The 17,355-nt window shown below is 33.9% G+C and overlaps 1 protein-coding gene across 1 annotated transcript in view; it reads right to left on the reverse strand.

Moving 5' to 3' along the window:
* Positions 1-17,355, reverse strand: part of MALRD1 (MAM and LDL receptor class A domain containing 1) — a gene marked incomplete at both ends in the record, with an annotated part of 583,874 nt that overhangs the window by 371,454 nt on the left and 195,065 nt on the right. The window contains 2 exons of the mRNA XM_079699366.1: positions 11,084-11,246; positions 13,717-13,893. Of these exons, the coding sequence (XP_079555492.1) occupies positions 11,084-11,246; positions 13,717-13,893 (340 nt within the window). The remainder of the gene's footprint in view (positions 1-11,083; positions 11,247-13,716; positions 13,894-17,355) is intronic.

Below are 17,355 nucleotides of genomic sequence, written 5' to 3' on the forward strand. Positions count from 1 at the left end.
ATCCTTTGTCAGTTGCTTCATCTGCAAATATTTTCTCCTATTCTGAGGGTTGTCTTTTGGTCTTGTTTATGGTTTCCTTTACTGTGCAAAAGCTTTTAAGTTTCATTAGGTCCCACATGTTTATTTTTGTTTTTATTTCCATTTCTCTAGGAGGTGGGTCAAAAAGGATCTTGCTATGATTTATATCATAGAGTGTTCTGCCTGTGTTTTCCTCTAAGAATTTGATAGTTTCTGGCCTTACATTTAGGTCATTAATCCATTTTGAGCTTATTTTTGTGTATGGTGTTAGGGAGTGTTCTAATCTCATACTTTTACATGTACCTGTCCAGTTTTCCCAGAACCACTTACTGAAGAGGCTGTCCTTTCTCTACTGTACATTCCTGCCTCCTTTATCAAAGATAAGGTGACCATATATGTGTGGGTTTATCTCTGGGCTTTCTATCCTGTTCCAGGTCTATCCAGATCTATCTTTCTGTTTTTGTGCCAGTACCATACTGTCTTGATTACTGTAGCTCATGCAGCTCAATAACAAAAAAAACAAACAACCCAATCCAAAAGTGGGCAGAAGACCTAAACAGACATTTCTCCAAAGAAGATATACAGATTGCTAACAAACACATGAAAGAATGCTCAGCATCATTAATCATTAGAGAAATGCAAATCAAAACTACAATGAGATATCATCTCACACTGGTCAGAATGGCCATCATCAAAAAATCTAGAAACAATAAATGCTGGAGAAGGTGTGGAGAAAAGGGAACACTTTTGCACTGCTGGTGGGAACGTGAATTGGTACAGCCACTATGGAGAACAGTATGGAGGTTCCTTAAAAACTACAAATAGAACTACCATATGACCCAGCAATCCCACTACTGGGCATATACCCTGAGAAAACCATAATTCAAAAAGAGTCATGTACCAAAATGTTCATTGCAGCTCTACTTACAATAGCCAGGAGATGGAAGCAACCTAAGTGTCCATCATGAGATGAATGGATAAAGAAAATGTGGCACATATATACAATGGAATATTACTCTGCCATAAAAAGAAACGAAATTGAGTTTTTTGTAGTGAGGTGGATGGACCTAGAGTCTGTCATACAGAGTGAAGTAAGTCAGAAAGAGAAAGACAAATACCGTATGCTAACACATATATATGGAATCTAAGAAAAAAAAAAGTGTCATGAAGAACTTAGAGGTAAGACAGGAATAAAGACACAGACCTACTAGAGAATGGACTTGAGGATATGAGGAGAGGGAAGGGTAAGCTGTGACAATGCAAGAGAGTGGCATGGACATATATACACTACCAAACGTAAAATAGATGGCTAGCGTGAAGCAGCCGCATAGCACAGGGAGATCAGCTCGGTGTTTTGTGGCCACCTAGAGGGGTGGGATAGGAAGGGTGGGAGGGAGGGAGACACAAGAGGGAAGAGATATGGGGATATATGTATATGTATAACTGATTCACTTTGTTATAAAGTAGAAACTAATACACCATTGTAAAGCAATTATACTCCAATAAAGGTGTAAAAAAAAGAAATGAGGACAGTCTAAGAAACCTCTGGAACAACATTAAACTCGCTTTAATTCACATTATAGAGGTCCCAGAAGGATGAGAGAGAGAAAAAGGGTCTGAGAAAATATTTGAAGAGATAATAAACTGAAAACTTCCCTAACATGGGAAAGGAAACACTCACTCAAATCCAGGAAGCACAGAGAGTCCCAGGCAGGATAAATCGAATGAGGAACACATCAAGACACATATTAATCAAATTGACAAAAATTAATGACAAAGAGAAAACTAACATTTATTACTGCTCCATGATGGGTATAACTGCTACTTTATCGTTGCTTGGTGAATTTCTGTGCAGCTCTTTAAAGCCAGCTCAAATATTACTTCTCGTAAAACTTTTTTTTTCTTTGTGTACTATCAACCCTCCTTCCTCTGCACCCAAATAACATTGTACCTTCTTTATGATCCTTGTATTCTGTTTTAAATGATATTTAATTTTTTAAATTTCTCTTATCTTCTAGATTTGAAAATCCTTGCATCTCCTTCTATTACTTGCATAAAGTATTTCTCATAATTGGTATGCAAAAAATCTCTCTTAAATTGCATTATAATGTGTCTTCAGAAGTAACACCTCTTAGGGAATATAAATGATGTTATGAATATAGTTTACACATTTATGAAGCTGTGTATGATGTCACTACAGTCATAAAAATTTGACTAGAGACAAATATATAGAGAGACAAATCGGAAAAAATACAATGATGATACAGTTTTTAAAATCTAGAATCTGACCCAAACATTATCCCAGAATGTATTATTTGTACTGTTAGGCCACAAATAAAATATCTATGTATTTTTAGTTGTCTAAAGAAAACATCATGTGTATATACTTGTTCTTTTAATCTTATGATTATAGAATTTTAAGAACTCTTTCTAATTATTTTATGATGAATAGTAATAATGAGGAAAATGGAATTACTTTATAAAAATGAAAATAGTTATGTCAATAATAAATTATTCCAATTAAAGCAAAGTTCACAGAACTAGTGCATTTTAGTGAGATCATTAGTATTACTTACACTTCCTTAACTTAATTTTTATTATTATTGTTAACTCTCACCTTGTCCTCAAAATGTACTGCTATTTACAAAAATATGTGATATGGTATAACATCATAAACTAAAAGATATACATACACAAATATATATTTTTTATTCTTACCTCATATATACATATGAGGTAAGAACAAAAGAAAACATGGATTCAGACACTAAATGGAGCCACAGGTAAAACTGGATCACAAAATGCATTCTGTAAGTTTTATAGAATCACTAATATTAGATTAAAATTTTCATTGTTTCTGTGAGTCAATATGAACAGGGAAGTATAAACAGTAAAATAATTCAGAGCCTCAAGAAAATACGAAGTCAAAGTGACTGTATTAGCCTTTGGCATCAATGATTTCTTACAGTCACAGGGAACATACACACACTCTTGAAGGTCTACCTTTCTCAATATGACAGAAAGTTGATAAAGGTAAAAAAATAAGCAAAGTTAGAAACACATTTTTGGAGCCATTCATGTATGAGTACCAGGGCAAAAAAAATAATCCCCGGAGGTTATGTTTTGGGTTATTGGTATCTTTTAACAGTGTCTCCAGGTAAGTCCAATGTGCTGCCAATCTTGAGAACCAGAGCTTGACTAAACAAATGGGTCTTCAAAGTGTGGCTGCCAGACCAGCAACACCAGCATCACCTGGGAACTTAAAAATGTAAATATTAGGGTCCAGACCTACTTAATCAGAAATTCTGGAGTGAGCCCAAGATTCCTGTGTTTTAATAAGTTCTCCAGGTGATTCTGATGCATGCTTGAGAACCTCTGGACTAAAACAATCCCCAGCAAAGCAGAATAAGATTGCCTTATACCAACAAAATTTGTGTTTTAGACATTAAGAATAAAAGAAGACAAGAATGGATTTGGGCACCGGACATTTCTTATTATTGTTTTCTCTCCAGGTTACCATCACTAACACTTCACCTATCTTCCCTTCCTTTTTCTTCAGAATTATTGATAGAGTACCAGTTTTCTGTTTCTCCATCTCTTGTGGCATAAAACTGCAATCAAATCAGGTCAGAACCACCTAGAGGGGTGGGATAGGGAGGGTAGGAGGGAGACGCAAGAGGGAGGGGATATGGGGATATATGTATACATATATTCACTTTGTTATACAGCAGAAACTAACACAACATTGTAAAGCAATTATATTCCAATAAAGATGTTTAAAAAAAATCAAGTCGGAAATCTTAAAAATGTTTGGTTTTTAAGCAGGAGATATTCCCAAGATGTGGGATAGTGTTTAAGAGCACAGATTTGAGCATCTGTGATTTGGATTCAAAGGTTCCAGCTCCCAAGCTTACTAAATAGTTTGCATAAAGGCAAGCTGTTTAACATCTTTAAACCTTGGTTTGCTGACATGTAAAACAGGGATAATTATACAAGCCTGCAAAGTTCACTGGGAGGACTTAACGTGGATTATGTATGAAAAGCATCCACCTAATGCCTATCACATAATAAACACTCAATTAGTATTGCTTTCATTTCTAAGATGCTTCACTATATGAAAGCTACCACTGCTCATTTGTCAGACCTCCCCGTTAGTTTTGTGTAGTCAAAGAGGACATGCTGGGGAACACAGGCCTATTAAATATCAGAATTAATAAATTTATAAACTTGGCATTTTCCCCTTTTCATTAACAGCCTCCACTTAACTGTTTAGGTATTATCCTTTGAAATAGACAAATCAAAGGTAGGTTTTAAGTATAAATTCGATATAATTTTTAATTCTATTTAAAGTTTATTAATCATAAATAAATCACCTGAAGTTTCCAGAGAAAAATGATTTAAAGAAGATATAATTGAACTCATATAACATCCTTCCATTAGCCAATACATTATTGATGAATTGGTGAGCATATTGGCATTAGTACCTATTATGTATAAAACTATGCGTGTTTTTTAATAAATATATTTAAAGTATTTTTTGTAGATACTTTTAAAATAAGCACTGTGGAGTCAATCTATGAAGAGATATATTCATTCATTTGGGCATGAAAAGATAATAGTTATTCTATATTCTTATGTCATACCTCAATCTTTCATCCTTTGGTTATTTGATCATTAATAAAGAACAAAAATAAAACAAACATTTTTTGTAAACTATTTTTAATAAACTATTTTTAGTCAATCTGCTCCACCTGATAACTCAGGCAAAACTACTCTTCTTGGATAGTAATGTTTGAGCTTTACTCAAACGATGAGATTAAGGAACTATGTTTTGAATTTCATTATGTCTGCAATTTCTAAAAGATAGACTTTGCAACATCAATGTAAATAATTCTTTGGAGAAAGTCTGTGCCAGATAGGGTTACTAAATAAAAACTACCATTGCTCATAGTTTATGGTTGAATTTAAGTATCATATAAACTCTCAGGAACAATTTATGTTCTTAATGTCAGAGATATTTGAGTGGCTATCTTAAAGTCATATCACCTTGCAAATAAATATCTTTTTCAATATGCACACACAGGCATCACATTTAAGCAAAAACCTTCACACCATAAAGAAAATGCACTGTCTTCCCTTACTTGTATCTCTGTGTCTATTGAATGAACACACAACAAATGTAGGAGACAATAGAGACAATAAAAAAATAATTTCTTTTATTTTAAAGCCTTATGTAGACTTTGGTAACTCTTGTTCAATTTATTTTAATATCTCAAAACCTAAAGTTTAAATTCAATTCAGTAATTTCTTTTAAATAGACAGAAATTTAAAAACCCACTTTTATGGTAATCCTTTGCGATTGAAAACATTAAACTAAGTTAATAATGTTTACAATGAAGTTCAAAATGTCAAATTGAAAGTAGAACTAAATCAAGCAGGTGCAGGTGAAGAAATGTTTCCATTAGAATAAAATTACCTAAGAAGTTTAAATACAGATTACAGTAAGAGATGAATTTAGCTAAATAGGAAGCCACTTTATAAATTCAAAAGAAGCATCTTCAAAGCACTTTTCTTATTGCTTGTATGTAGGAAAAGGGAAAATACTAAGATGACTGGATTCTAATGAGACTTACAACCTAGTGGAAAAAGGAAAATAAGCCCAGATGGATATATGCAGAAAACTCAATTGATGGAATTAATGTTAAATATTTGGAAAGTAACAATAGTCATGAAGAATATTGCTGAAGTAAATTACAACTCTAAACAGAAAAACGTTCTCTCATTCCATCTCAACCACTTCTATCCTCCACTTGCAAATACAGTTTTCTTAACAAATATTCTGAAGTTTAAATGATACTATTTCCTTCCTGGCATCTTGATCACAGCAAAATATGCTCTCCACTATCACCATCAACTTCTGGTCAAGTTTCCCATTTGACTTAATTCTATCAATACTCAGTGCCCTTAAACCTTAATATAATGATGTTGCTTTGGGGATTTATAATGTTATTTTCTAGACATATTCTGCACATAATACTTTTTCACACTGCTTTCCACTGCCATCAAAGATATGATGCTGACATCAGAAGCAAGTTACTGTTATTTTCTCTAGATTGATAACTTGTTTGCATTTTTTCCTTTATTTTTTTCCCTTTTAGGGAACCATCCTCTTCCCTTTATGCTTGATAGTAATTCACAGTGTATTGGGGATGGAATGTGTTACAAAATAGCAGAAAATTCTTCTCTGGTACCCTAAAGAGGCAATCACTCATCATCAATAATAAGCAAAATGGCATTACCTCTGACCTCCTGAGCTTGTGGTCCAGGAAAGACATACGAGGTCTTTACTTTATAGAAATACTGTTTCTCTCTAGTTCATGTCAATAAAACCCCTTCACACAGTTGGGAGACATAACTATGTACATCCTAAGAATTTTAAGATGTCAAAAATATGATAAACAGTAATAAAAGGCCAATAAAAAATTAGGGGAAATCTCTACAACATTCATAACATAAAAAATCACCTCACTGCTTTAAAAGATCTTATAAATCAGTAAGAAAAAAACAAGCACTACAAACTGAAAACCAAGGAAAGAGCACAAACAGGAAACACACACACAGAAATACACTTGGACAAGGTACAAATAAAAAAAAGAGGTTACCCTCTCTTTGTATTAAAGAAATGAAAAATATACAATTAGCTGCTACTTTAACCTATTAAATTGGAAAATACACACACAAAAAATTAAACATTCAAGTGTCTGGCAAGCATACATAAAAACAGACACCATCATGCACTGCTTTCAAAAATGGTAATTTTGCAAAGTAACACAGAATTATAAATCAAATGTTTTAACATATAAATAACAACAAATATAAAAATTCTACTCTGTACTCTCAGGATATAATCTACAATGTGTGTAAAGCTGCATAGTGGTCAGTGCAGATTGATTAAATCTGTGTATAATCAAAAGCAACTCAGAAATCAAATAGTGAGGAATTAAATTAGTGAATTATGGTGCATCCCGTTAATGGAAAACTATTACCCCATTAAAAAAAGTATTGGTAAATAATTGCTTATAGATTGTAAATAAAATTAAAAGCATATTAAAAATGTGATTGATAGAACCTATTTTTTGCTAAATATATATGTATATATGCACAGTGCTTTTATCATAGTGGCAAGATTATAGTTGTTAACATTACTTCCCTTTCTTATCTATATTTAAATATTTTCCTACAGTAAAAATACATTTCTTCTTTTGTGGAAAAAAAGTATTTCTGTAACAATAAAAAAGTCAATTCTTAGAATAATCAGTAAATGGTCTTTACCTATAGTATTATTTTAGTTCATTTATATTAGCCACTAAAATTCAAATTTGGAGAGTCTTTTCAGGTATTATTAAATACAGAGACACAACCAAGATAGACCCACAGACCTGAGTGTCCACAGTGGGCCTCTCTTTCTGCTGGGCATTACACATCTATTCATGTGTATGCTGGTTTCATGTCTGATTAAGCTTACTATTCTCAAAGACCAGATGCTCAGGAAATACATCACTAATGTAAGAATGAATTGTGTGCCTAGTCAAGGCTACTTCTCCTCCAGACCATAAGGATCTTTGAGTATTTGGTGTATCTGCATATACAAATGTCATTAGATCATATTGATGTTGGTTCATATGTGATATATATATGTACATAAATGGTTCATATGTGATATAGTATGTTCATATTTTCAAGTCTTTGTCTTAATATAAGAATTAAATCTAATTTATCTTTACTTAGTTGAGAAAACATATTTTTTCCTCCACATTTTGTATAAATATAATTTTGTGCAGGAGTTAGAATGCAAATAAATTTACTTCATCTTAACGTGGTTAAAGGGAAGGCACATTCAAAAATTATATAATGAGGGCTTCCCTGATGGTGCAGTGGTTTAGAGTCCACCTGCCGATGCAGGGGACACGGGTTCGTGCCCCTGTCCGGGAGGATCCCACATGCCACGGAACGGCTGGGCCCATGAGCCATGGCCACTGAGCCTGCGTGTCCAGAGCCTGTGCTCTGCAATGGGAGAGGCAACAGCAGTGAGAGGCCAGCGTACAGCAAAAAAAAAACAAAAAACAAAAAACTGCCTTGGCTTATTGAACTGATTATAGAGGTCAGAGTACAGGATTCTGAGATCTTATGAAATTACAAACCGCAAGGAATCATTACACAACACTTCCAAATCTTCAATGCTCTAAACATATTTAAATTTGAATTAGCTACAAAGCTCGGATGCTAAGTAATCCAAATACCTTGATTCAATGATAAGCAAATAACAATTTTTTAAAACAATTCTCAGCTGAGTAAGACTAATGTTTTTGCCAAGTTTCCTAGTAGTTCCTGGAGCATGAATGGATATAAACTCATTTTTCTTCTGTGTTGTGTGTGCGTGTGTTGTTGTTGTTGTTGTTGTTTAACTAGATTAGGGTGTTTTTCCCAAAATACCAAGAAAATATTTTTTCTATTAAATATTCCCTCTCACTGCATAAGTTAGAGGAAATAGAAATTTCGTCCATCTCCAATCTCAAAAGAACATGCAAATTGCAACTGATGATATTTACATTGAAGGGATTTTACTTTATTTTTTCTCTGGTTGTAGTTGAGAACAATATTTATTTATAAATAAATATTTAGATTCCAACCCTAGGAAAAAAAATCATGCCAGGTGCCCTTAGTTGGTCCCTGCTGAGCTGGATGAAGGGAGAATCCACTCACCAAGCCCCATGCTAAGACCATGGCCACACAGAAGAAGCCCTAGAAGAAGAGATGACTATTTCTAATTCATATACAAATGCTGAATGCACCAGTTGTATGGAATGGTGTTACTCTCCCACAAACAAACAAGTAAAAAATAAAGATGCAGCCCTTAATTCAGACCCAGAGTGCACTTTAGATCCTCAGGTGCAAAGAATAGTCCATTAAAGTGTGAACACAAAACAGTAGACTGTGACTTGGACTATGACTTAACTTGTTTTTCATCATGGAAATGAAACGGTAAAAGCTAAGACCTTACTGAAGAGTCATCTGCACAGTGAAAACTTCCCTACATATTCCTACCCCACCATGACTCTTCTAGATATTTTATTGCTTCATTAGGTGTATGAAGTGAGAGAATATTTTGAAATATGGTAATGTGATTTTTTTCTCCTTTTGCACTTGCTTATGAGTGTTCCTTACCAACCCAAGCCAGAAGCAATCTTTACCTTAGGGTGAAGTGGAATCATAGAAAGTAAAGAGAAAGAAAGAACTGGTGTAGAGCTTTTTGATTTTCAAAACTGGTCTTGAAAACTGTTTCAGACACAGTAGTCTAAAAGCCTGGCTTTAAATCTCTAGAGCCAGATACCTGAGAGAGAAAAGCATTTTCTAAATGGAAAAGCTCCCCTTTAATTATATAAAACAAACAAACAAACATAATTTGGATAAACTGAGCTTGGAGCTCTACTATAAGCCAAAGAGTAGAATAAATGATGCATAAGAACTATTTCACAAAGTAAAAAATGTCAGACCTTCCTTGGCTGAAGAAAGAACCTAGAGAGAAGGGGAGAGGAAAACTGGAGAAGATAGAAGCTTAGGAACTGCCCCCTTCTCCAGGATTTTGTCATGTAGAGCACATTCATTAAACATTATCTGATTATTAAGTATTCCTATTTAAAATATATTTAATTTTGTGCCTTGTAGCCTTTAATTATAAAGCATAAATATATTGATCCTAATCATCAACTAACTCACTCAACAAATAATTACTGGGACTTAATACATAATGAGCCTTAGAAATAATGCAATAAATGGGAATCACAGTCCTTGAAATTACTCAAGGAATTTGCAGTCTGTTGGAGGCAGTGAGTGAGGGTCAGAGACAAGTTAAAAGCCGATTATATTCTTTTGCTTATATGCTGTCATATTTCTGTTTATACTTTTACCACCTAGAAGTGAGATTCTAGTCTGCCTTTTTCTTTACAGAAATATAGTTTATTAATGAAGTATGGCTTATTTGCATGAGCCACAGAAACTTTCTGAAATTACCCTGTGCTTTTTTACGTCAGAAGCAGCTCAAGGAAATTTTGTATCCTGAAATTTCAAAAATTACTTGCCAACTGTCAAATGTGATCAAAACAAAGCAGTATGAATATCTACTACTCTATATACTTTGGGCATCCTGGCTGCAGATGTTTAAATAAAATGATGGTAAAACTGGAACCATTTTAATAGAACAAAAGGGAGCTCAGAAAACCAGGGTGAAAAAGTCAGCCCAGGGAAAGAAAAATCATTGTACACTTAAGATACCGTGGTCCCCTTGAGTGCAAGGTCAAGTTGGCCAGGGCAATGATGGACTGGACAGTGGATATACCTTTAGTTTTCTTTGAAGCAGCAGCCTAGGAACTGGGGGTCATGAAGCTTTAACTGAGGAGAAGTGTGAAGGCATAAAGATTTGGAAAAGATTCTTTGTAATATAAATGGGGATTTCTTTGTTGTCTTCAGTAACGTTTCCTTGAAATCAATAAAAGGAAAGAGGAAGAATGGGATCTTGTAGGAAGTGAGCACTCAATATATTTGTGGACTACAAAACAGGGGAAAGGTATGAATTATTAAACCTTGAAAGAAAAGACCAAAATAAATGATGATAAAGACTGGAAGAAGAAGGAAAGGGGCAAGGTGTTGGAGGAGGAGCTGAAAAAGGAAGAAAAGGAGAAAAGAAATTTGGAGGGGAAGGAATGAATAGATAATTCTAAAACAACATATTAACAGTACTTTTCGATGAGTGGTGATATTACAAATAATTTTTCTTTATTTACTCATGCTTTTCTCTGGTTTCTATGACTTTGATAAGAGCATTTACTATTTTTTAATTAATTTTTTTTAATTTTGTAAGAAAGAGTACACTTAGCCCACTTATGCTCTCACTTAAACCTTCATCTTTATAAGAGCACTAACTTAGGGTAAGGTGGTGTGGCAGGAATTTGGGAACTGCTTAGTAAATAGTCCCTAACAGACATGTTCCAAATGCGTGGTCACTTACGTTGTATGATCCACTGACGGCCTGTGATTTTCCTCCCCATGATGAATACTGCTTCCATTACCAAGTCCCCACCTGAATGTGTTTGAATCTTGAATTAATTTTTCTGAGATTGGCTGGTACCATTTACACAGGTTTCCTTTTTCAAAGCTGCAAACTTCCATAGCTTGAATAGGATGGGACAGAAATAAGATGAGCTAATCACAATAAATGTATTAATAAATGACAATTTCCATCTGCATCAGCACTTTCTTACTCTTGCGGTTTCTTTAAATTATAATCTAACTTTTAAGCATAACTGAAATAATTAGGCAAATTGTTTACATAATCACTAGAAGAGTTTTAAAGAAATCTAGGTGTATTATATTCCAATATCTATATTAACTGAAATGTGGAAATAAATACACATACTGAAGATTCTGCTTTCATAAAGAAGTGAGATTTTAATTCGCTCTGAAAGCAGCAATTTAAGAATTGCCACTCTGTCCTGACACAATACTTACGTTCCTTATATGACCTCCAAGTTCTGATAAGTCTGTTCTTTTTTCACAGTATTATCGCAAACCTAAATCCCAAATTCCAAATTACTTAAATTCAAAGCTATAAGATTTATAACAGCTTTTATATTGAACCTCTTTCCTTGAAAGTTTTCAATATTCTTGTAATGACTGTATTCTAATATCAAACAAAATTAAAAGTCCAGTGATTTTTTAAATATATAAGTTGTGTGTGAAGACAAATGCTTTCTTTTTCTCTCCTTGTCTCTCTCTCCTTCTCTCTCTGATGTGTTCATGTGTCTGTCTGTCTTAAATTCTCTACTTTTTGAATAAAAGAAAAGATTCAATGAGGTCTTGTGTATACAATAGAAAGCCTGGTGTGTACTCCAGGTTTTAAATGGCATAAACGGTGATGGCATAGGCTACCACTACTATCATTTAGAAACTTGGGTTCACGATTTAACATAAAATTTGAGAAGGAAAACTTCATCAAAAAAAGTGATTTTAATCATGACATTCAGGTGTGTTATTTAATCTCTGATATTAATATTGATCATATAATTATACTTATTTTGTGAAGATATTTAGAATTCAAAAGAATCCTGTTCATATTATTAAAAAAGATTTTAAAAATTGTAGATTTTTCAAAAATTAGAGGACATAGAGTTTCAGACAAGCTAAGATCTGCTGTACAACATTGTACCTACAGTCAACAATACTGTATTGTACACTTAAAAATTTATTAAGAGGATAGATCTTATATTGTATTACCACAATGAAAAAATTACAAAATATGACTGTAGATGACAAGCAGATTTATCATAATAGTTCATTTTACAAAGAGATGGAGAAGGCAAGACACAATTTGTTCAGAACTAAATGGTAATAACTCATGTTTAATCAAAATAAATAAATATCCCCATGATTTTAATAATTAAATAGTAGACATTCATTCAGGACATTTACAGAACTTACCAAAACTTCCCATCCAATCATAAATGGCATTACTAAAATTTCAAAGTTGAACTAAGAAGAAAGTCAGTATTTACTAAAGATGCTCACTAGGTGTAATTAATTAGATTTTGTGTAAACTTTTACAAAGACGACTTATGTGTGATCAGAAGAGGATTTTAGTGTCTTCCCATGAGGGAGCCTGAATACCACAGCATCGTCCATTATCTTACATCTGTGATGCACAATACATCTTCCTGACCAACTTGAGTTAATTACTGTCCCATCTTATTCACAGAGTGAATTAGCTTTGATTTTATGAGGTTTTTTGGCCTGGATTAGTTTGTTATGTATTTGTATTTTTTAAGTTTTAGAATTCCTTGACGAGGCTGACATAAGACAAATTAGAATTTCACTATACGCTGTATTATCTGTATGTTCTAAACCATCAGTATTATCAAGACACTTGAGCAATATTATGGTAAATTCACATACAACTTAATAAAGAGCAAGGAAGGGGAAAAATCACAAGTGTTTATTTCTTCTGATCCTGTGTTTTGCCCATTCAGACACAGATTAATTTTTCTCCTCTCAGTTTGTATCTTTGACTGAGAAGTTCACTTCTAAATTAAATAATTTGCCTTGATCCATTTAGGAGAAGCCATAGATTGGCAAGTGTCAATAAATGAAAACCATCTTTCAACAGTACCTAGCTGTTGAAATGTCCACATGTATTAGGATTGGTTTTCTTATTAACTCTGCACATTTGACATAGTATTCATTTTATGTGTGCATTTTGACAATGGCAAAATGTGAACAGATTCATCTAATTTGAGGGTATTATGCTTCTTCCCTAAACATTTCTATTTAGTGATTGTGACAAACAGAGACAAAAAGGGAGATGAATAAAAATGATAAATGATAGCTCTGGAGTCAAGCTAAGTCCATGAAAACAAGTATTTTGAATTTAAATATTAATTTAAAGACACCTCTTGTTGGACATGACACAAGAATGTATGCTGATTCTTCTATCATTTTCTATACAAACAGTCTTTATGTTAAGAAACTGCTTTAAGCCAGGTTGAAATTTTCTAACTAGGACATTATGTCATGCTACTTGAGATAACACTAGTATTTTCTTATCAGTTTTATGGCTATATTTAATGCAAAATTTAGGAATTCACGTACCGCAGGATGATTCATCTGATTTGTCAGGGCAGTCATATCTAAAATCACATTTCTGGATATTCTCAACACATTGACCATCAGACCTGCAAACAAATTCATTGTCGGTACAGTTGTGTGGAGGTAAGGTTACTGGAACTGAAGTTGCTGGTGGAGTTGGAAGGTTCACTGGCAAATTACCTTGAAATAATAGACAAGTATCATTTTGCAGATTTTTCCATTTCTTTAAAGGTTTCATACAATAAACTTTATTAAGTATGCTTCACACTCAATATTATAAAGAATATTTGATAGTATTTGCTAATCTGCTGAACTTCTTTATGTAAGCATATAAGTTGGGGTTCATGGCTTTAGTAATGGCAAAGAACTTTAGATATCTTTGATTATAAAATAAGTGAAGGCACAGATGGAAATTATTGAAAAGCTCTTCAGAGCTCACTGAACAAATGGGAGGCTCAAGAACAGGGCTTGGAAGATCAGCAGGAACCAAGTGAATCCCAGGTGCTGGCGTTAGGAACCAGAGTCAAGGTCAGGTTAAACCTTCTAGTCCACTAGGTGAATAAACTTTGTTCTTCCACTGCTACAATGAACTTAACATCTCTTTGTTTCGGATATCCCCACATAGTTGGGATTCAAGGTTGCAAGATAGACCCAAACCAAAAGTATTCACCCAGAAATATTTAAATAAGCTATAATTTCTGATATTACAGAGGTTAGAAGAAATTTATAGAAGTTGATTAATTTAGACAGTAAGCTATCCAATAAGCACTTATTAATAACATCTCTGATTCATATTCATGGTAGATGTAGTGGATTTAAAGCCAAACATACTGTCACTGCCATAAAAGAGTTTACAGACTAGTGGATAAGGCAGTCAGGAAATTCTTTCATTACAGTTCCATGGGATAAGTTTAGGATAGATTTTTTAACATGATGGAGGCAAGAGTGACACCTATCCCTTAACTCCTGTATTCACATCCACAGACCATGGTATATGGTGGGTACACTATCATTGTGAAGTGAGTGAATAGATATACAGATGGATGGAAGAATGAAGGAGGGATGGAAGGAGGGATGGAAGGATGGATGGATGACAGAGTGAATGAATGAATAGATGAACAAAGGTTAAGACTGTACAGTATATTAAGAGAACAGAGGAAAAGTCTGTATCAGGTGGGGAAGACTTCCTGGCATGGTGATGATTAAACTAAGTTTTTAGTTTTGGGTTTTTTTAAAGTTTTTATTTTATATTGGAGCATAGTTGATTAACAATGTTGTATTAGTTTCAGGTGTAAAGCAAAGCGATGCAGTTATACATAAACACTTTTTAGTTTTGAAGAATGATTTGTTGCTGGGTAGATAAAGAAGGGTACAAGGTCTTTTGAGGCAAGGAGAAAAGACTCATGTGAAGACAGAGGAATATATTTTCCTGTTGTTTTCTGGAATACTGTGAGAGTTTGACAAGAAGACTATCTTGGGATATGGTAAGAATGCATCGGATGGAGTCATTAGATATGGGACTAAAGAGGAGAGGGCTATCAGGTCACAAAGAGTTAAGTGGGACCGACTAGGATTTTGAAGTAAATATAAAAAGCTGTGGAGAAACATCAAGATATAAAATTTCCACTTCAATAAATACTTATCAGGCACTAGCGAGGAGAATGATTTGCTGGTGGCTCTGACATGGGGAAGAGAGAACAGCTGAGCTTCTACTTTAATTCCAGGCAACTAATAAACCAAAGCAGAGATGTTTTGCAGGGGACAGCAAAGACCTGAGCAATATTACACATCCAGTGTCTAGAGGACTGGGGATTTGGGTGCTTTGGGGAATTTGAGGAGAGTCCAATAAATAGTATTTTATTTCTTAGCTCAGGTTTTGAAGCAATTAAAACTAAGACTGAAGTGTAGGGCAGCTGGTAGAGCAAAATATCAACCTTTTTATGGATGAAGTTGATACTGGAAAAGAATAGCCTATATCTGTAGGCAGGTAATCTTTCAGAGTGTGAAACTCAGACATAGACTAAGTTATAACCTGTGCTGGAAATTTCTATACAGAAGCTGACCATTGTGAACTACAGCAAGGAGGAGCTGAGCAGATCTCAGGCTTCCTTCAGCTAACTCTCTCCACAAAAAGAGGAAACTAAGAGACCAGGTATGCATGTGCAGGCTCTCCTTGCAAACTCAACAATCCATTGTTGCTTTTCCCACAGTTGACATTAGCGTTCACTGTTGGTGTTTTACATTCTGTGGGTTTTAATAAATGTATAATGACAGGCTTCCACCATTAGCGTGTCATACAGAATAGTTTCACTACACTAAAAAACCTCTATGCTCTGCTTATCTGTCCATCCCTGCCCCCAATCCCTGGCAAATGCTGATCCTTTTACTGTCCCCATAGTGTTTTCCAGAATGTTATATAATTAGAATCATACAGTATGTAGGCTTTTCATGTTGGTTTCTTCCACTTATTAATATGTATTTAAGTTTACTCCAAGTCTTCTCGTGGCTTAATAGTATGTTTCTTTCCAGCACTGAATAGTATTCATTGTCTGGATATTAATCCAGCACTGAATAGTATATCCATTGTCTGGATATACCACAGTTTATTAATCTCCTACTGAAGGACATCTTGGTTGACTGGGCATCTTTTCATATACTCATTTGACATCTATATATCTGCTGTGGTGAGATGTCTGCTCAGATCTTTTGCCTGTTTTTTAATCTGTTGATTTTCTCACTGTTGAGCTTACAGTGTTCCTTGTATATGTTGGATAACTCCTTCATCAGATAGGTCTTCTCCCAGTCTGTGAACTGTCTTCTCCATCCATTAAAAATGTCATTCACAGAGAAGTTTTCAATTTTAATCAAGTATAATTTATCAATTATTTCTTTAAATGATTGTCTTTGGTGTAGTATCTAAAAAGTCATCACTATAACCAAAGTCATCTAGATTTTCTCCTATGTTATCTTAGGAATTTTATAGTTTTGCATTTTAGATTTAGGTCTACAATCCACTCTGAGTTCACTTTTGTGAAGGGTATAAAGTCTGTGTCTAGATTCTTTTTTGTTTTTCACACGGATGTCTAGTTCCAGCACCATTTTTGGAAAAGACCATCTTTTTCCCATTGAATTGCCTTTATTCCTTTGTCAAAGATTAGTTGACTATATTTACATGGGTAGATTTTTGGCTCTCTATGCTCTTCCAATGATATATTTCTCTGTTTTTTCACCGATACCACACTGTCTTGATTACTGTAGCTTTATAATAAGTCTTGAAGTTGGGTAGTGTCAGTCCTCCAACTTTGTTCTCCTTCAATATTGTGTTGGATATACTGGGTCTTTTGCCTCTCAGTATACACTTCAGAATTAGATTTTCTATATTCACAAAATAATTTGCTGGGATTTTGATTGAGATTACATTAACTCTATAGATCAAGTTAGGAAGAATTAACATCCTGAATATAGTGAGTCTTCATGCATGTTTTTGTATCCTTATCTCAAACATACATGTTCCATTTAAAATATACACTATTTTGTGTCTTAGAAAATTTTACATAAATAATATTCATATTTCTTTTGAATTTGCAATCTTGACTCAAAACATATTTTTCAGATTTATCTCTATTGTTACATACAGAATCA

The sequence above is a fragment of the Hyperoodon ampullatus genome, assembly GCF_949752795.1.
Source record: "Hyperoodon ampullatus genome assembly, chromosome: 3".
In the NCBI taxonomy this organism is placed as follows: Eukaryota; Metazoa; Chordata; class Mammalia; order Artiodactyla; family Ziphiidae; genus Hyperoodon; species Hyperoodon ampullatus.